This window comes from Lissotriton vulgaris, chromosome 11 (genome assembly GCF_964263255.1).
Source record: "Lissotriton vulgaris chromosome 11, aLisVul1.2, whole genome shotgun sequence".
In the NCBI taxonomy this organism is placed as follows: domain Eukaryota; kingdom Metazoa; phylum Chordata; class Amphibia; order Caudata; family Salamandridae; genus Lissotriton; species Lissotriton vulgaris.
Window position 1 is genome coordinate 1,104,861,210 of NC_141699.1, and position 21,873 is coordinate 1,104,883,082.

The window sequence follows — 21,873 nt, forward strand, 5'->3', positions numbered from 1 at the left end:
AACAAAAGTGGTTGTGGCCAGAGGGCTACTTTGCTGCTGCTCAAGTAGATTTGCTGCTTCTTGAGTAGATTGCCTACTGCTTGAGTGAATTTGCTGTTGCTTGAGTAGATTTGCTGCTTTTCGAATAGATTTGCTCCTGCTCGTGTAGATTTGCTGCTTTTCAAGTAGTTTTGCTGCTTCTCGAGTAGATTTGCTGCTTCTCGAGTAGATTTGCTGCTTCTCAATTAGATTTACTGCTGCTCGAGTAGATTTGCTGCTTCTTGAGTAGATTTGCTGCTTCTCGAGTAGATTTGCTGCTTCTCAATTAGATTTACTGCTGCTCGAGTAGATTTGCTGCTTCTTGAGTATATTTGCTGCTTCTCGAGTAGATTTGCTGCTTCTCAATTAGATTTACTGCTGCTCAAGTAGATTTGCTGCTTCTTGAGTAGATTGCCTACTGCTTGAGTGAATTTGCTGCTGCTTGAGTAGATTTGCTGCTTTTCGAATAGATTTGCTCCTGCTCGTGTAGATTTGCTGCTTTTCAAGTAGTTTTGCTGCTTCTCGAGTAGATTTGTTGCTTCTCGAGTAGATTTGCTGCTTCTCAATTAGATTTACTGCTGCTCGAGTAGATTTGCTGCTTCTTGAGTAGATTTGCTGCTTCTCGAGTAGATTTGCTGCTTCTCAATTAGATTTACTGCTGCTCGAGTAGATTTGCTGCTTCTTGAGTATATTTGCTGCTTCTCGAGTAGATTTGCTGCTTCTCAATTAGATTTACTGCTGCTCAAGTAGATTTGCTGCTTCTTGAGTAGATTGCCTACTGCTTGAGTGAATTTGCTGCTGCTTGAGTACATTTGCTGCTTTTCGAATAGATTTGCTCCTGCTCGTGTAGATTTGCTGCTTTTCAAGTAGTTTTGCTGCTTCTCGAGTAGATTTGCTGCTTCTCGAGTAGATTTGCTGCTTCTCAATTAGATTTGCTGCTGCTCGAGTAGATTTGCTGCTTCTTGAGTAGATGTGCTGCTTTTCGAGTAGATTTGCTGCTTCTTGAGTAGATTTGCTGCTTTTCAAGTAGATTTGCTGCTTCTTGAGTAGATTTGCTGCTTTTTTAGTAGATTTGCCTCTGCTCAAGTAGATTTTCTACATGGTGCCGTTCGCATTGATTTTTCAGTGCTACAGTGCTACCGGTGCTAAATTGCAGCATGAGCAGCATGACATACATATTTGCCACCCATGCACAGAACTCCGTGAAATCTCACATACTTTTTATTCGACAATGCGGAATTCTACAGAGTGAAACTCCGCCAGTTCTGCCCACCCCTAGTTTTTTGGAGGGTCTTACTATCCATTGGAGCATAAATCTATTGGTTTTAAATATGGGATCTGTCTGTCAATAGCTTTATTCACCTTAAAACATCTACTCGCATACATTTAAAGTAAAATTAAAAAACATCGATATCTATCATAATGTTATTATTTTAAACCTATCGATGTATTAAGTGACAGAGAGGATGGGTAGTGTTGAAATATAGTTTCTTCAGCTTTGCCATTTTTCCATCCCTCCCTCTATTCCCTGTTGGTATAATCCTTACACTGATGTCATTTGGAACGTCGTTGTGGTGGAATTGTGTGAAGAGAATCCCCGCGACAAAAAAGCACTGGAGAGGTCATATCAGCCTTGGTAAAGCTTCTTAGCAAAGCTTGTTACCTATGCTTTCTTGATTGTTTCTTGATTGTCTCTTTTTCAGTTTGGAACAAGGACCTCTTTCTGCTGACTATTATACCCCAGCATTGTGCAATCCCCATTGACTTCTGATTAGCGATTTGAGTAACAATTACTTTCAATTATTGCTTTCCCCTCAGTAGGAACCACATGTAAAGTAGGAAAAACTATTCACTGCATGTATCGGCATGGCATAAACTGAGCTCCAAATTCTACTTACCAGAGCTTTCATTCCTAAACCATCTCCACCTCACTCTCATCAGTGAAAAAAAAATCATTACAGAACTTAAGTAAGCTTTGCCTGAGAAAAGTAGGCCTTTTTTTCCCCTGGAGACAGTTTCATCCAACTACAAAGTTTTGCCAGGCCTGAACACTGTACCACTTTAATAATCTTTCTAAATCATGAGCAAGGCCTTTTGAGCTTAAAGGCACTTGTTTTGCTGCCATAACACCAGTCACAGACATAGAGAAAATGTAAGCTAGTCAAAAGTAACATCTGATAGATATTTGGCTTGAGACTCCATTACTGCCAACAACTGGGAAGTATCCTCTCCCTTCGGCAAATCTAAAGAAAGGGACTGTAAGAATTTCACTAACAAGTGAGATGTGTGTAATGCATAAATTCTAGTCCTAATTAAACAGAATGTGGGTCCAAGTGATTGCACAAATGTGATTTGACGCTATAGATTATGTGAAAAAAAACATGTAGAAAATGTAGGCAAACGTTTACCTTACCTCAAGATGTAGAAGAAAGCACCCAGTTGGGCACAAAGAAAATATAGGAAGGAGGTGGGTTTATTCCTCTTTCATAGTAGAGGGAGTGGATCTGAATGAAGAAAAGAACTCCTGCTTGGGGAGGGGGCACAATTTAGGATAAGGCATTAAAATTGCAAAGGTAAGTAACAGGGTGAGAAGGACAGATGAGATGGTAGTCTTAGCTAGGCACCTAGTGAAAAAAGCTGCTTCTCAAAAGCTCTCTCATAGAGACCCAAGGCTTCATTTATGAAAACTGTCGCATCAATGCGTGAAAACAATGATGTGACAGTTTGCACTGTGCCCTCCCTGCGAGATGATTGATGCGCTGTATTTAATGTGCTGTCTCCATGTCGCAAGGAGTTACAGATATGTCAATATTACTGACGTATTCATAGGCGCAAAAGTGACTCATTGCTGGGTTGGGTCTGAAAACAGATGCTACTCCAGCAATGTGTCCATTCACATGGGGCAACCCCCATGTGAAAGAGCCTGCATCAGTCTTACACCTGCTGTAAGGCAGACATAAGATGTGGACGTAGTGGCGTCCTAGAAGTGATAGATTTCACTGCACCACATCTACGAGGCTTTTTACGTGGGAACGTCCACCCGGCATAAATTATACATGACACAGGCATAATGTAGCAAATGGCTTTACAAAGTGATGCTTAGATGCACCACTTTGTAAATAGGGTGCAAAAGGGTGCATTTTTTAAGCCGCCAGTGCGTCACAAAAAGTGATGCAATGGGGGTGCAAAAATGTTGCAAGGCCTCACAAATAAGGCCCCCAATAACTTTGACACTGCGCCTGCTGATCGAGGGTCTTCCTAAGGCAATGTATTAGGGTCCTCCTATTTAACATTTCGGTATTCATTATCACGTAGTGCGATGTAAACAATTTTCATGCAAGATTCTAGAGAGTAAACTGAATTGGATTCAAGGTGACCTGTACCTGTGATACAATGTACAGTTCTTTGATGTCAGCAAAAATCAGGAAAATACATAGTGCAGTCAGCCCAATCAGCAGTAGCGAGAATAGATCTAAAACAACAAAAACAGGTATCTTAGAAACATTCAAAATGAAGCTTTAAAAACACAGGATTTCTGCCATGCAGGGTTCATAAGAAAAGTGTTATTGCCACCTTCAGGAGAATTCAGTGCAAATCTATAACGGAAAGGTATAAGAAAAAATTATTTCGTTTTTGTCTTGTCTAGAACTGGATACACCACCACCAGCCTCACCAGCTCCAGGAGACCCTCACTGGTGACAAGAAGAGCTCTGCAAATCTACTTATTGATTAGGCCCATTTCAATTTTTACCAGATAGTAAACCCTGTTTGTGCTGGTTCAGTGTTAAATGCTCCTGCAGTCTCCAAAGTGAGTCCATTTAACCTGGTACACATCTGTGTAGACTTTGATTTTCAGATAGTGCAGCTCAGAAACAGCGAGCAAGGTTTTCCCCTTTCTGTTTCTGAGCTGTGCTGTCTAATATAATGCCCTAACTCTGGAAATACTGAGTGAAATAAAAGCACTTTGCAAGCTTCAGCCACATAAAAACAGGAGCTGGACTTTGCACTGAGCCAGTGGGGCTCATCATGGTACAGCTGTGATGGTGGCCTTTAGGGTAGAATCCACCAAAAGGCATGAGGCTCTGGGCCCCTGGTATTATTGACTCTCAGCCAAAAGGATGAGCCTGGACAGGCAGCACTGGTTGCTTGCTTGGGTGCCCCCAGCTAGGACTAACTCTGCCCTGTCACATTATAGCCTTTATTCTCTGTGCTCCCCATGACTGTCGGATTCTCCATTATGCCTGCGTGGGCAGGTGACAATTTCAGCTTCCCCTCCCTCTGTCCTTGGTGTTCACCTGTTACTTCACTGGCAAACATGGCATTCCTCCTCAACCATAAAAGAAAAGAGATTCACAAAAAAACGCAGTCCCAAAAACACAACTAGATAGCGGAATGGACACAGAATGAAATGCAATCACACATACTTCTTCAGGTATATCCCCCAGGTGAGTAGAACATTGATATCATAAAGGATACAGGACGGTCTCATCATGAGCTGCCATAGGTAAGCTATCACACCACATGGTCTCTCAGTCTAGTTGACGGTGCTGTATTTATCCGCAGGTGATACCTGGTTTTGACCACTCGAGCCATGAATGATGCCAGATTCCCTCTCCTCGGATTGAGGTGGTGCACGAGTCTCAATTAGGATGGATCTCTTGATTGACACCTGCATCTCGGGCGCTGGTGATGTCTCTCTGTGACTTCCTGTCAGGTTGGGGCTTGTCAGCTCCTCCTCTTGTCTTTCCTGCTCATTGTCACTCTGCTCTTCTCCTGCCTCCTCTGGAGCTGACATTTTACAGAATTTCTTGGAATGCAATATATTCCGGGTAACCTCTTTTTCGCTCCTCTTGGCAGTGATCTTGGTCTTGTGCCTCTGAGTGACCATCCATGAGTGTTGCGCAAACGGGAGCCTGAACTTGCTCCCCAGAAATCTATCTCTGGTCAGCACATAGTCCCCTTCTTGTATGTTGGATGCATTGGCATGTCTTTGCGGGCTGGCTCTATTATTAGTTGACTTCCGCCGCTGTAGGGTGTGCTGGTCAACCTTACAAAGGTGACACAGAGATTTTTCCATTGTTGTGGGGGGGTTCTGCTGCTACTCCCTCAGGAAAGAGTAGATAGCCTATTCCAGAGGCTGCTGGTTGCCATGGGCTATTCAGAACACTTTATTCAGTGTCCTCATGAATCTCTCAACCTCCACATTAGCTTGAGGCTATCTCTGACGGGGCCTTCTTATGTTTTATGCTCAGTGAGCAAAGGTAAGTGGCACTTCCTGACCCTGGAATGGTCTGCCATTTTCCATCCGGACTTCTTGGAGGAGCTTCGTGGGTCGCCATTATTTTCTCTAATTTGGGAAGTACCTCACTGGCAACCAGGGTATTGACAATTTCAACTTCAGGGTGCTTTAAATAGTTTTCAATGAGGGCAAGGGTGTATCAGCCATCTGACCCATTGTGCCCAGTGAATCTCTAGTGTGTGCAACTGACCTGACCTGACGGCCCTTAGGGCCAATTGGAGGCATTTATCAGTGGCAGAGGCTTAGCATATTTTCTCGAACGATAGTAGTAGAGGGCGAGACGAATCCATAATGTTATGAACATACTCCTCAGTTTCGTTGGCCTCATCTGTTTCTTCCAGCGTGCCATGGCATCCTGGGGTGCCTCAACATGTAGTCGGCTGGGTTGTGAGTCCCTAGCGATACTCCACTTACAGCATCCATTTCTCCATGTGGGGTGGAGGTTTTAATGAGGTGCCCTAAAAGAGAGGAATCAGTGGCTTGTCGTCTGTCATGACGATGAACTGATGTCTATAGACATAGAGCTGGTAGTGTGGACACCTCCAGTGTATGGCAATCCCTTCCTTTTCAATCTGTGAACAGTGTAGTTCAGTGGTGGTTAGTGACTAGGTAGCGTACGCTATGGGTACCTAATCTTCACATTCTTGCTTTTGTGTTAGTAAGGCTCCCAGACCTTTCAGGCTGGCATCTACGGCTAAAATTGTTGGCCGCACATTGCTGAAGTAGGCTATGGCTGTAATGGTCGCAAGTGCATTCTTGGGGGCTTGGATTGACCGCTCCTGATCTTTGCCCCACGTCCAGATGGTTTTTGACTTGGTGAGGTCTTGGAGGAGTTGGGTCAGGGTGGTAAAATCCTGTATGAAGTGGCCACAGTGAGGGACAATTTCTAAGAAGCTGCTGATGTGGGAGACACTAGATGGTGGGGTCACTTCCTTGACATTGTGGACCTTCTTGGTGTCCAGGTCTGCTTCATCAGCTGAGAATATGTACCAAAAGAAGTTAATCTGCTGCTTCATAAACTTGCATTTGTCCTTATGCAGCGTGAGTCCTGACTCCTTTAAACACGCAGAGTTCTCCGCAGCCTCTCACAATGTTCCTTTGCCAGTTTTGCATAGATTAGGACTCTCACATTGATGAATCTAGTCAGTTCCGTTTGCATCTTCTGTATGTTGTACATGCAGCACTTGAGATTCCAAAATGTAATTGCCTGTATAGTGTCACAACCCTAAATGAGTGGAGAATGTCATTATGTATCTGGAATCTTTAGCGAGGATTAGCTGGTGGTATCCTGACTACAGATCCACCTTGGAGAACCAACTGGCTACACTCTGTTCTTTAATAAAGTCATCAATAGTGAGGTTCTTGATTTCGACATTTGACAGTCTTATATCCATACAAATGCGGTCTTTGCCTGGTTTCTTCCAATTCCTATTAGCCATCATGGGCGATACCCATGGGGTGAGGCCCATGACATTCTTGATGATGCCAGCATCTTTGAGCTATTGAAGCTCTTTCTCCACCTTAGTTCTTAGATGGAATGCAATCCGGCAATGTCAAAGTGGAACTGGCTTCATTGATTTGTCAATATGGCGCTTGATGACTTTTCTTCTCATGCAGCTGATGCCTTTGGCTAGGTTTTTCAAATCTGTGAGGATGTGTGACAAATCCTCGTTGTGTAAGCCAAGTGTGAAGCAAGTGATTTCCAGAGCTTTGGCAATTTTGCAGATGGAGCATGCTTTCTCCTCTTTGACCTACATAAATATGGATGTCTACCATCCTCTCCACATGGGTTACTAGTGCTTTCAAATAAGCCGAGCATGGGCAGTGGACTGTCTTGGCCATAAGGAAACACTCTTGGCCTTTTGGAGAGCTGGTGTCGGGGTCATGGCTTTGAACGTTTCAGCTTACATGATGTCAATAGAGGCACCTGAATCAACTATTGCCTTGAGCTTGTTTGATTCTACTTGTATCTGGCATTTGGGTATCAGTTGCCACTTTGATGATGGTGAAAACAGAGTGTACTGTGTGCTCTGCGACCTTGTCATCATCCTTGCTGTTTGTTTGCTCTAGTGCCACAATTGAATTGACTTTTTCAGTTCTTGACTGTCGGCAGGCCCTCACTAAGTGGTTGTTTTTTCCCACACAAGGCACATTTCTTTTCTTTTACCAAGTACTCTGTGAGTCAGTAGGGGGCTCCTCCTCAGTATTTGCATGGTGGGGGCTTCTCAGGCTTCTTCTTGGCCTTCTCTGGCCATCGTCTGGGAGTGACTCTGTTACAAGCTCCACTTTTACTGACCATTGGAGCACCACCTCAATGTGGGAGGCTTGGGCCTTTGATTACTCCTTGGATTGACTCAGGGTCAGAATGTCTCTTAATGATTTCTCTAGCTCCTGTAAGATGTTTTCTTGGTAGAGGCGCACCCCTGTATGATCTGCCCTGTATTTATTCTTGCCCATCAATAAATGCACACATGCTGGCACAGAATTCGTCTAGCGACTACTTGAGCCTTGCCTGGCTTGTCTGAATATAAAGTGTTCATTATCGTGGTTGGCCATTAGTTCAAAATGAGAATTGAGGACAGCTATGAGTGTGGAGTATGTCTTTGGAGTCACAACTGTGACTGTTTTGGAGATTTTGCCTATGCCTTTCCCTCCTAGGTGGGGAAGACTGCCCTCCACTGTTCTTCAGGGGTCTCACTAACCTCGAAATAAAGCACAACACTTTCTACATGGGCGCTTCAGAGAAAGGGGTTCCTGCAATGATAAAGGGCTCTATGATGGGGATTGTACAGAGAGCTGGTGTATAGTCCTCTTGGCTAGGTTTGAGGCCTTGGCACTGGTTGCCACCTAGGGTTGAGGCTCAGACTTTACTTGGTTGCAGCCCTTGTCAAGTCGATTATGCACGCCTTGGTGTGGGAAGCAGTCCCCATAGCACAGTGCTCTACTGCAGTTCTCTCCAGCTTGTCTGCAGCTTTTTTCTCTCTTTTGAGAACTGTCATGCGCTGACTTTGTTAGCTGGTGTACATTGTTGTTGCTGCACACTCAGGTGCATCACACCCTGGTCGCTCACATGGCACGAGCACTAACTGTGCTGACTGACTGTGTAGGCTTGTTGGCTGCAATGCACAGCTGTGGGAAAGAGAACAAATGAGGTGTGGCCTCCATAGTCACACCGTCTGCTGTGTACTGGTGGGGCCAACACTTATCTTCATCACCAATGTGATGGTGGGCTTTCGGGTAAAACACACCACAAGGAATGAGACTCTGGGCCCCCGGTATGCATGGCTCGCAGTGCAAAATGATGAGTCAGGACAGGGAGCACTGGTTGCTTGCTGGGCACACCTGGGTAGGACTCAGCCCTGTCAGGTTATAGCCTTTGTTCTGTGTATCCTGCATGAATGTGAGACTTTCCATTATGCCTGCGCAGGTGGTTGACAATTTCAACCTCCCCTCCCACTGCCCTTTGGTATTTACCAGTTACTTCCCTGGTCTTCATTACACTACAAAAGCCTCTGGGTTCATAAAGAGCCGTCTGGCTCTGTTCATAGTGCCCACGTGTTTATTAGTGATCAAGATGTCTAAAGCCAATACTAATAACTTCACGTTTCTCAGAGTTCATGCTTGAATTATAGACGGCACAAGTCAGAAATAGTGAGCAGTGGACGCAGGGCTCTGTTTCAAGCGTGTGCTGTCTATATTTCATGCATTAACTGAGAGAATATCTGAGTTATATGTATGAACGTGTGACATCCTAAGCAGAAAAGATGAGGTCTGCTGCTCTGTGTTGGGCAGCTCTATACACCTGTTGTACAATATGCATTAGGGACATTCTGAAGTGTTCCAGCTTTATTTTGATTGCTCACAGCTAAAAACATGCAGTCCAGCTCCATCATGTGCATTATGTTGGAGATACATTGCAAGAATGAGCGCCCTTATTTGGACACAGACGTCTAGATGTCCAGGCTCATGTTTGCTTCAGTTTAAAGCCTGTGTTTCTCACTTTATCCCTTATGGTGAAATGATAAGCTCATGTAATCCCTTGTGAGCCACATTTTCACTCAGCTCACCTTGCAGCTTTTAGATTAAAAAAACAACAAATAAATGAGAATTGAGAAAGTCAACAGCTTTGTCTTTTATGTGGTATCTGTTCACCAAGGGACTCCCCACAAAGCATATGTAGCTAGATAGTACTGCAATGACCACGTAACCCCTACCCCACAGCAGCAACCTGCACAAGAAACACACAATGTACATCCTATGGCCAGGCGTGGCCAGAGGCTATATAATAACTGGGCAAGACAACTGTAGGTCTTCCGGCCCACACCCAGTACTAAGCGTGCTTTTGCCATTTTGTGTCCCACAGCAGTAAAGCCTTAGCACACGGGCTCTGCAAACCTGTGCTGCGGCCCCCACTACACTGGCGATGAGGGTCCACCTCGCCTGCTGCACCACTTCACATAGATATAAACAATAGTGAGGTGGAAAAAAAAACTGTAAAGCAATTCTAGGAGCCTTAGTTCGTATATCACAATGATATTTATATTGTTAGTACCCTCACAGAGCAGAGATAACATTTCAAACTGCTATAGCGGTGAATGCAGTACCACTGTCTCAAAGAAATGTATGAACTGCTCCCATTGCTACTAAGCATGCAAGTCTTTTACTCCTTCTTGAACAGAGGAAAGCTTGTGGTTAAACAAAAAGAAACTACATCAGAAAGAGACCACAACCAATGTGTACTTACATCAACTAGTTGTAGTGGTTTGATATGATCAAAGAACACGACATTGAATGATTTGTTGGATATTGTGAGGGAAGTAGCTGCTGGTTTTACTGTGAATGCTTATTTATTGATAAAGAGTGCACTGCAGTGCACTTTTTCTTTGCGTTCTTAGTTAGATAATACCACCAGTATTATTGCTTTTGCATTGATATCTCAGCACTGATGCCAGCATGAGCCAAACCCATCCCCACGATCCCAGGTATGAAAATCCAAGAAACATTGACTTTGGTGATGTTATGAGTCAATTCAGTAGGGAAATGACCTGGAAGCTTTGGACCTTTCAATGTCCTTGTATTGACACCATAATGTCTGCATCGATCTTGCTTTGAGATCGAGTTACAACAGCTGACTCTTAAAGTTTTGCACTGCTGTCTTTATAGCCAAGTCAGATGCACAGTTCTCCTTAATGTGAATTACTTCGCTTTTTTGCACCATTGTGTGTTGTACATGGATCAAAGGAAGCCTGCCCTCTAGAATAGTTACTTTTCCCAAAGCTGTTTGTCTTTTATCAATGTGCCTTTTGAATCTCTGAATTTGTTTACATGACAATGCAGCAAGTCCTCATTCTAACCAGAATGCAGAGTCTGACACAATAAGGGGCCGATTATGATTGCGGTTTTTCCGCATCCTCGGGGCCGGCGGAAGCCACCGCCGGCCCCGAGGATGCGGAAAAACCGCAGCGCACTGACCAAGGACCCACCGCCACATTAGGATGGCTGGTGGGTCCTGGTTTCCGTCCGCAGCTTTTCCGCCGCGGTCGGCTTACAACCGCGGTGGAAAAGCTCTGATATGGTGACGGTTTCTCGCAGACACCGTCTGCCATATCAGGATGGGCTTTTAAAAGTGCTTTTCCGCGGCGGGTTTTCCGCCGTGGAAAAGCATACGGATCTTCACCTAGGGGGCCCGTTGCGGGCCCCCTAGGTGAAGGGGGGGTGGGGGGTGCACATGGGGGGTACCTATGGTACCCCCTGCATTTGCATGCAGAAAGCGGCAGGCACCGCGCGGTGCCTGCCTCTTTCTGCATGCAAATGCAATGCGTGCATTTTTAACATTGCCGCGGGTGCAGCTTGAAGCTGCACCCGCTGCAATCTTAAAAATAGAGGATGTGACCGCCACCCTGGCGGTCACATCCTAATCGCACAGGAGGGGACTCCGCAGCCCATGCGGACGTCCCCTCCTCCTCAATGATCGCGGACGGATGCAAGTCCGTCCGCGATCATAATCGGCCCCTAAGTGTGGGAACGGACAGGTCAGTTTTCAGAGGAGCAAGTAATAAGGCATGTTTTCTTCCATCGGTACAGGGGAGTCACCTAAAACAATGTGTGTGTCCACAACATTATAAATTCACAGTCATCAAAAATTAAACCTTGAAACTGTAACTACTCTATCCTGCATCTTATACTGTGCTTTGCTTCTGAATTTAGTGGGTTCTGGGCCTGAACTTGTGGTTAACTTCACTCCTTAGGGAAATCAAATCTGGTATATAATCTTTGCCCCACCTGTTTGGTTTCTTTCCACCAAGCACTACCCTGGCTTTCCACTGGGTGGTAGCTCCCATGTAGCAGTCCCCTCGATTTTGCTTGGGTGGTAGCTCCCAACTAGGAGACCTCTGGATTTCCACTGGGTGGTAGCTCCCACCTAGCACTCCCCTGGATTTCCACTGGGTCGTAGCTCCCACGTAGCAGTACCATGGATTTCCACTGGATGGTAGCTCCCAACTAGGAGACCCCTGGATTTCCACTGGGTGGTAGCTCCCACCTAGCAGGCCCCTGGATTTCCACTGGGTGGTAGCTCCCACCTAGCACTCCCCTGGATTTCCACTGGGTCGTAGCTCCCACGTAGCAGTACCATGGATTTCCACTGGATGGTAGCTCCCAACTAGGAGACCCCTGGATTTCCACTGGGTGGTAGCTCCCACCTAGCAGGCCCCTGGATTTCCACTGGGTGGTAGGTCCCACCTAGCACTCCCCTGGATTTCCACTGTGTCGTAGCTCCCACGTAGCAGTACCATGGATTTCCACTGGGTGGCAGCTCCCAACTAGGAGACCCCTGGATTTCCACTGGGTGGTAGCTCCTACCTAGCAGGCCCCTGGATTTCCAATGGGTCGTAGCTCCCACGTAGCAGTACCATGGATTTCCCCTGGATGGTATCTCCCACCCAATGGACAGTGAGCCCCTTGATCTCTGGAGCCGCGGAGAATCAAAGGTCACAACCTGTCCACAAGCACACAGCCCTGTCATGCTTATTTGCAACTGGTCATGAAATCAGAAACCAATCAGGAGCAGACATAGTATAGAATCAGACTTCCGCTGTGCCCTCACCCCTCAAAGGGCTGTCGGCAATCACTGTCATGGAGCCCCTGTGCATGCATTTGAAACAACTCATACATTACTGAAAATGTGCACTTACAGTTTGTATACAGAGGTTTTCTGAAGGGCTTCCCTTTGGCGAACACAAACGCTGCAATGATCAGGGTTCCCTCATACAGCGGAAATAAGGTGGTGCCTTCAAAGGTGCGATACGCTGTCCTGGTTATGTTCAGGTTTCCAGTTAGACAAGCGCTGTCCAGAAAAAAAAAAAAATATTATTCCATTTCTGATCAAATGTATGAAGCTAAGTTTGCACCTGGAAACCTAGAAAAGTCTAGGAAAAATACTCACTGTGCTATTGTTTTTACAACATAAAATGAACATAGATTACAAGGAAGTGATTCACTTAAAAGCCTTAAGGAGCATTTAGAGGGAAGTATTTATGGTAAAGAGGGCATAAAGCTAAAGGGGCATATACTCATAGGAGCATATACTGAAAGAGGCATGTAGCAAAAGGGGCATATATCGATAGGAGCATATAACTAAATCAGCATATACTGATGAGCGCCTATACTGAAATGGGTATATAGCGAAGAAGTATATGCCAATAGGAGAATATGGCAAAATGCATATACAACAAAAGATGGATTTGCTAGTTAATTTTTTTGCACCACATTGCAAGGCAGCTTATTTTATGTGCAGGCTTCATTTCAGCTCCTAAATATAGGGGTCTTCAATGGAAGGGAAGACAGATGGGCAACTGTCATAAAAGGCAACATCCTTCCTGATTCCTGATTGGGACAGATCAGGAAGCTCAAGGATTTGGGTTTAAAAAAAAAACCTATATATATATATATATATATTGTATGTGTATTTATGTGGATGAACCTCACACTGAGCAGTGGCATGGTACTTCACATAGGTGAGGACAATCCATGCCATTTTGTGTAAGTTGGCAAATGTTTACCCCAAAACACTGGTTGGTATGTGGATAATGCGTCAAAGTCCATGATGAGTTACAGAAACAAAATGTTTGGTGGAAATTTACAGAATTTGCAGCATCTGGGTATACGCAGCCTTGGTGGGTGGTGGATACTCAGATTGTTATTCCTCTAGCTCCAGAAAAAACATTCCAACTCATCACAGATTAAACCCTGTCTTACCGCATTAGCAGCAGCGGCTCCTCCGCAATGGCGGAGGAGCGTCGCCCTATTGTCTCAGAGGCAGCAGTTGAAAAATAAAACAATATTTCATTATTGTTTTATTCTTCAGCTTCTTGCTCTGACTTCAGCGTGTGCAAGGCAGGGCGAGCTGGGGTCACAGAGAGGAGTGCAGTGCACTTCTAAGTGCGCATGTCTGTTTGGCCGGCCATCCTAGGCCAGCCAAACAGACATGCGCAGTTAGGGTTCTCCAACCCAGTTGTATGGCAGAGCCGGGTTGTAGACGCAGCACAGACTCCCTGTGCCTGTGTGGAGCATCAGCCAGCCCACTCAGGCCAATCCCCACACTGCTCCCATTGCATGAGAGCAGCACAGGGATGGCACAGGGAGTCTTTGCTGTCCCAGTGCTTGCTGGGACCAAGAAGAATAATACCGAAGGCTGACAAGGGAGGTGACTGGCAGCTTCAGGTAAGTCATCCAGACTTTACTAAGCTCCTGCCCAAACTACGGGAATGCACTATACTCGGAATGTCCACTATATGCATTAAGCAGATGCAGGTTTTGCATAATTTAGCAGCATGTCTTTTATTAAGAATACCGAAGTTAAAACCTGTTTTAGGATCTCTGGCCACACATCACTGGCTCCCAATAAAAAAGGATCCAATTTCAAGCTCTATGTGTTGCTTATCAATCAATCAATCATTTGTAAAGCACACTTCATACCCGCGAGGGTTTCAAGGAGCTGGGGAGGGGCGCTACTGATCGAACAGCCAGGTCTTGAGTATCCTCCTGAAGGTCAGCAGGTCTTGGGTCTGTCGTAGGCTCAGTGGGAGAGTGCTCCATGTCTTGGCGGCGAGGTGGGTGAAGGATCTCCCGGCGGTGGCTGTTCTTCGGATGCGCGGGACGGTAGCAAGTGAGAGGTCGGCGGAGCGAAGCTGGCGGTTGGGGATGTAGAAGGAGAGCCGTCTGTTGAGGTAGGCTGGGCCGGTCTTGTGGAGTGCTTTGTGTGCGTGGATGAGGAGCTTGAAGGATATCCTCTTGTTGACTGGGAGCCAGTGCAGGTTTCTCAAGTGGGGAGTGTCAGGAATTGAGTGAGTCCGTGCCTACCTAAGATCGGCAAAAACTCAATTTCCCAGAAGGCCGTCCTTCGGGGAAGCCGGTTCTCTATTTAGAGATGTGTGACACAGGATGCGTCGTACGTGATTGAGTTGGCTTTTGTTTGTACCATAGCGAAGCGGCTGCTCGCTACTCTTGGATCATAGAAGTCGGGTCTAGTAAAGTGTTTCTGGATACTGTGTCCTCGCCTGGGACATGGATTTCTGATCGGCAAGTGGGGGAAAAGTGTTCTCTCCTTTGGAAGTGCTCAGCTGAGCATTCCGGTGCTGACTGCTGGTTCTCCCGCCCGTGGACGAGTCAGGAGTTCTCCAGCCCCCCTTCCTGATTCCACCTTGTTACGGACGAGCGCTGTTATTTGTGATTCATAGAACTATTTCTCTAGTGGATGTTAGAGGATTGCACCGATGGGTCTTTGGTGAATATTCCATGGCGCCGAAGTGAGGGTCAAGGTTTCCATAGCAGGTTTTCCATGCCTGCGGATCTACAGGGAAGCACCTTCTCTCATTTCTGCATACTTTGGCTCACGTCCGGAACTGGCTGTTAATGTGAGGTACATTTTTCTTGTTTTAGTTCTGTGACATTGGTTCTACTGTGCTACACTTACTTGCTGGATATACTGGTGGTGAAGTTTCTTCTATGGCTTCAACAGGAAGAGACTTCAAGAAAATTCTTTCGAAACCACAAACTATTTTCATCCAGGGAAAAGGGGCGATCATTTCTTCTGTGCATTGCTTGTATGATATAGGGTATGTATGAGTATGAGTACTGGCATATGGTTTAACTAGTCTTAAAAGAAACCGAGAGTTGATGTGCTAGTGCTTGACTTCTAGGTACCAGTTCATTTTGTTCCAAGGCACGGGAGAGGCATCTTGCAACCCTGGAAATTCCTTTCAGTCAGTAGAAGGATATATGAGGTATGAAAATACATATAGCGAGATAATAATGAGAGTAGTCAGGATGGCTAATATGTGTTAATGTTATGTTTATTTTGTTACAGGTATCCCTATTCCCACGCAGCACCTTCCCTTTCCCTATCCCTCGCTTGATCGCCTCAATACTCTGGGTATTTTCAAGTCAGAGTTGGGGATGTCAGGAGGTGGACCCCTTTGAGCATCGCCCAGATCTTGAGGAGTCCTGGTGGTCTTGACAGGGGTGATGTGGCCGTGTCGTGGTACGTCGAGGATCAGTCATGTTGAGGCGTTTTGGATGCGTTGTAGTCGTTTGATGAGCTTGGTCAGGGCTCCAGCATAGAGGGCGTTTCTGTAGTCGAGTCTGCTGCTGACGAGGGCCTGGGTGACTGTCTTTCTTGTATCTGTCTGGATCCATCTGTAGATCAAACCTTTAATAAAATTGGTCTTATTATTTTACATGCTCTGATATGACCTTACAGCCCAATAAGATCTCTGAGATGCTCCACTTCTTACCTACCAGCAATCTTAAAAGTGCTGAAAAGCAGGAGCGGACTTCGATCCTTTTCCTTCCTGTTTTCCAAACTATGGAATTCTTCGCCTATGATGCTACGGATGGCTGGAGGTGACCTCAGATTCAGTCACTATCTTAGGTCTTGGCTTCTTGTGTAACTTGCTAATGAATAGTCTGTGTTTTACTATCCAGCGCTGGGAGGCCTGATTTGGGTAGCCATTGGCTTTATAAGTCCTATATAATATAGGGTAAGGGAGGAAGGGTTTACATGAAAGGGGTGGTACAGTGATAAGGGAAGTGTCTTTCACAGTTTCCTGATAGTCAAGAGTGTGGGTGCAAGTCCTCAGTAGAAAGAATGTAGTTGTAAAGAGAGGGGACAAAGGAGGAGAAAGTTTGTTTTCTTAGTTGTTATTCTTGGCTGGTCTTCTGTCTTCCATCTAAGAGATCCTCACTGCTGTACCCCTGAACTATTTGTTTTTCTGAACCTAAATTTTTCCTGCTCTTTAAAGAAGGTTGGATAATTCAAAGTGCAGATATAAAAGGTAAAGCGGCTTCGAGCACTGATACTAGTAAGCATGTTAACCTAATGAATGTAAATAAATCTTTTAACAGTAAATGGTTGATAGCATTCTCTTTTCTCTTGTCATGATCTTTTTACAATTATTTGTCTGCTGTAATATTCAGCAAGATGTTTCCATTTCGTTGAGCTTTTTCAATGCAATCATATTGTTTTTGAAGAGAAGCCGATCACTTTTTCTACACACATGTTTCGCTCTTACAGGTAACATGTTGACCTTTCTCAGGTCAATGATTATATTGTTTGTCAAGAGAACGGGATTGGTCGATCTAAACTTGTGTTTCACTCTGGCAAATAGCACTGCCAAGCTTTGTGAAGGTAATAATGATAGTCTTTGCAAAGTAGACAAACTCACTCTTTTGTTAGGTTAACAGAGACTGCTACCAAAAGGGATCACCGAAATTGTAACTCCTCAGAAAAATCACTCTGCTACTATATTCATAGACCAAATGAATACATCTTCTTCGGAATTCAAATGATTAGTGCTCTGGAGAAGCTCATTAGCGCTTGCTCCAGCAAAAGGGCACCCATCTAGAGAATACACTGCTATGCCATAACAATGGTGGTTGATGCCATACAAAGGCGATATAACCTCACATCACCCACATTTGTGGCATTGTGGTGGGAATCTCTTGCATAGATGTGTATGTCTATCTCCCTTGATAAATGATGACATTTTGCATGTGTAGTTGCCAGCCAGCCCTGTCATTGGGGGGCATATCTGGCACATAACGCCACCCTCTTGTGTTAGGTGGCCACCCCCAGTGAGTGGTGGCTAGCCATGTCTTCTTCTGATTAACCAGAGCATTGGTGGCCATTCCAGCCTTGAGGTGAGCTGGAAGCCCCTGTTTCACAAGGTAGTCATGCATGACACCTAGCGGCAACCCTGGCACATGGTAAACATCCTTGTCTTGCATGGCTCCAGTTGGAGATTGCACGCATCTGCTGTCCGCGCCACCTCTTGTGGGCAACAATGATTAGAGAGGACACCCTTTACATCTGGGGCTCATCTCTCATGCATTGTAGAGTTTGCAGGTATTACGTAAAAAAGCACCATGCCTGTCATCCATTTCCATGTATCCAACCATCCTCCACTGGCATCCGGTGCCCAACCGTCATGAGTTCATGATTTGTGGACCTGTAAAGCAGAATCTGTACATGTAGTGCACATCTGAGTACTGAAAATAAGCTTTCATTTTCCCAGGCTCAGCTCCTCCCACCTCCTCAGTCAGAGATGTAGAGGGATGGGGGTGAGAGTGAGCTTGTCAGGCGCGGGGATAAGAGAGGAAGATGCTAGAGCACATGCTTACGATGTCCTGCCTGCTGGCCAAGACTGGGGGATCTCTCTTTTTCACCATGACTCCTTTGGTGGGGAGGCTGTTGGTGGCAGAAGACAGGTGCTTCCCACAAGTGTACTTCTGCCTATATAAACAGATGATCCATCTAGGACCAGATAGACATTGTGAAGGTCCATCAAATTACTGGACAAGATTTACAGCATGTAACCTATCACAACTAGATTTTGGGTTGTGATATTTTAACTCTCCTTCTACGTTTAGAAGGTTTATTCCCATATCCACTTTGCTTCAGCAATATAAAGCCAGTTGCTATCATCTTTAAAACAATAGGCTTCAAGAGGACTATTATTTCATCATTGGACAGCTGTGAGTTAACAGATTGCTCAGTTTTGTTATTGATATAAGCCATGCAGAGACAGTGTTAGGTTTCGGGGAAGTGTTACACATTCTCCAAGCCTCGTGACCCAAAAAAATATCCTCAGACATAAAGAGGACTTCAGACAACTCCATACAACTCTAGTGCACGTATGACCAAACCTGGGTGAACTGTACATGGACAGAGAATGAATAGTTCAATGTGTTCTTATCACATCATTCCTTACAAAGATCACCTGGAGGCCCTCCAATTGGGCTCTTTGAGTAAAAGAGCCCTGATAGGTGCTCCTAGTATAGACATTTACCTCATGCCTTGATCAAGTCTGACAGCATCTGGCGTTGGACGTAGGTCATGAAGTTCGATTAAACTTGACTTCCATTTTTTACTCTTGGCATTCTCTGAATGTGCCACCAGGTTCACTACTCCTTGAACTCTCATCATTTTCACCAAGACCCTCAGGTGAGACAGAATGAGGTCCATACTTTGAACAAGAACCCATTGGGCAACTAATGAAATGGGATGAGCAATTTGTTCTGGAATGTGGATTCTCATTCACTAGAGGTTTCTACATGAACATCACACTCTCCTGGTCAGATAGCAGAGTTAAGGGCCTTCTCACAAGATTTGCATTCAACCAGAGGTGTCCACCCTCCTCCAGGTCTTTACGGAAACGTTTTCCAGTACTGGACCTTTGTCTAATGCTTTCTGGGCCTTGTAGACTTGTTTTGCTTTAATTGACAATTAGACCCACACCCCCGAAGCAATGATTTATGGAACAATTGAGGGCTGGAGACAGTGTCCATAATTATGTGGAGTGAGATGACCACCCTAGTGTATCAATAGGCTCACCTCCAAAAAGAGCACTGTCACTATTTCATCTTTAGGAGAGTGACAAATTGAATACCAATGAGTTAAAAAGGGTCATTGGGATTTATATTGAATGGAGAAACTGCAGCAGCAAACAATATATAAAACAAGCCATTACATTAAAAACACAACGTAATTCTGTAATTCCTAAATATTTTTTTAACAAATCACACCAGAATTTGTGTTTACCTGTGGATATTTTCTCCATCATACCACGGTTGCTGTACAGTGGATACATAGCCAACGACCTGTATGATGAGGGTAAAGAGCACGTGCATACATATCGACAGGACAAAAGGGGGTGACATCAGTCTGTTTATTGGTCTGTATGTAGATAACTTCGGGTAGGCACCATTCAGACTTACTGAAAGAAAAGAAACATGTATGAATACATTACACTTTAGTCCAAATAAATCCACAGTCATTGCTTCTTAATAGTGTCCTAATTCAAACAAGCTTTGGCATGTACAATATTGTTGTCTCTGACTTTCTGACTAGGTATGGGGACACATTTTCCTATTAAAAGAGGAGAAAAAGGCACCTTGCATTTTAAAACAATGTTTGCAACTTTTTCACTTTCACTAGATTTCTAGCCTTATATGATTCAATCACTATAAAACTCCATAACAATTTTGGCACGCTTTTGCCATATGTAAGTTGGCCCTACAACAAAAATAATGCTTATATCTACCAAATAAATTGCTCTGATAGGTGGCAATCTCTGGAGTATCAAAAACATTGCTTACTGTCAGCTGGTATTCCTTCACTGTTGGAGAGTGGCATTACCTACTGTGCTACAAGGGTGGGGGCAATAAAGAACGGCAGAAAAAAATACATTTGACTGTAAGAGTTGCATGAAGTCAATTGGGGGCTATGAAGCAATACAGTCCCTGGCCATAATGACACTATATTGAAAGTACTCTGTGGTGATGGGTAACATAAACAGACCTGTATTGTACATACATAGGGAGAGTCCCTTTAAAGGGCGAAGCCCCACCCACTGGCCGGGTGGGGTGCTTTATCATAGGGCTCTTTCTCAAAACCATAGGCTACAACCCTGCATTGCAGGGTAGTTCTTGGGGTGTTCATATAGGGGTCCTATGGTTAGTGGGCATTGTGGAAGGTGCTCAAGGTGGTCAGCTGTATCCCCTTGTGTAAGAGAGTACAGAGATGTTGGGGAATAACTAAAATACGTCTCAGGTAGAATATTTGACTTTAGTCCTGTCTCTTGATGGGTAAGGTTAAAATAAATCTGGGTATAATTCACCCCTATTGTAGTGTAGTTCCTATATTCCCAATAGGCTCTGCGCATTGGAATAATATATCCTATAGATATGACGTGGGACTGAGGTCGACTAGGTCTCTATCAAGTATGCTAAACTTAATTATGAGTGCCAGCTAGCTCAGAGGTCATTAGAAACTTTCTCTAATTCACAAGAAGGGATTAGTTTCTACAACCGCATAAATATGACAACTTTGTTTCTCTAGGACTAGAAAAAAATATCTTTAAAGTCGTGGAAAGAATAGATAAGTATTTCACTCAGTCAATCGTGCATGCTTCCTTTCTACAGAGTTGCAGAGAAATAGTGAGACAGGCGTTTTCAATAAAAAGGGTTTATTGAACAGTCTTCTTTCTCTTGCAGGAGAGGGGAACTGCAACAATCATAAAACAGAAGGCAAAGTATAATGCATACAGCGAGTATAGTATTATAAAATAATACTGTAAGAGCATTGTATGGTTTCTAAGCCATACAAAAATACATACATAAATACACAGTCTAAAATACTCAACTGGTGCTTCTAAAATACACCTACCCCAATGTACCTAAACTAGGTCTAGTACGAGGGAGGAAGTAAGTATGGTCTTTTGCATAGGTTTAGTTTTGCCAAGAATCTACCAAAGGTTTCTCTAGGTTCTAATCAGCTCCATACCTTAGAATGAAGGAGGTCTGGTATCTCTATCTCGGGACTCAATTTCCCAACACCCCGCGAGGGGAGTCAGAAACACTGGAGCTGGATTTCTCAGCAGAGTAGGGCAGCTTCCTGATCAGTGCCCTAGTGGTCGTCGAACTGCTCCGAACCACCGAGCTTTGCCATAGCAAGTGAAGGTATATTTATACCTTGAAGGTGTTTAGGAATGCCATGTGTGACGTAAAGTCGGGCATATGAACGTCATGAATGAACCCCTAAGGAATAGATGTTCATTGTAAAACTAACTGAGTTTGTGGAGAAATCAATATTCAAGCAAGGGGAAGTCCCTAACGGCTTAAGATGGTTTTCCAAGAAATCGTAGTGACGTAGATGAATGGATGGAAGTAGCAATGCCTGTATTTGGGTTGCATGGTCTCTGTCTAAATAAGGGCTTGATTTCTATGCCTATATAAGGGCAACGTGAATTGTACCTATATAAGGGCATCAATCGGGGAAAATCCATCCAGAATTTAAAACGGTATACAACACTATGTACCACCTAAAAAAATGCAACTGGTATCTTGTGGCCTCCTTCAGTGGTAGCAGTTACTGTTAATCAGAACAAGATTTTTTATTAAAACATTATTTATCGAATTGAAGGATTAGCATTACGATACATCACAAATAATCGTGTAGATGGACACCCTTCATATGTGTGTTTAAAAATCATTACATC

At 44.5% G+C, this 21,873-nt stretch overlaps 1 protein-coding gene across 2 annotated transcripts in view; it reads right to left on the minus strand.

Annotated features, from left to right (window-relative positions):
• LOC147684244 (putative cation-transporting ATPase 13A4) overlaps positions 1-21,873 on the minus strand; it is a 330,830-nt gene that overhangs the window by 23,790 nt on the left and 285,167 nt on the right. For both annotated transcript variants that reach the window (XM_086944643.1, XM_086944642.1), the window contains exons 26-28: positions 19,416-19,590; positions 12,511-12,662; positions 3,402-3,490 (exon numbers count right to left, since the gene is read on the minus strand). In XM_086944643.1, the coding sequence (XP_086800769.1) occupies positions 3,402-3,490; positions 12,511-12,662; positions 19,416-19,590 (416 nt within the window). The remainder of the gene's footprint in view (positions 1-3,401; positions 3,491-12,510; positions 12,663-19,415; positions 19,591-21,873) is intronic.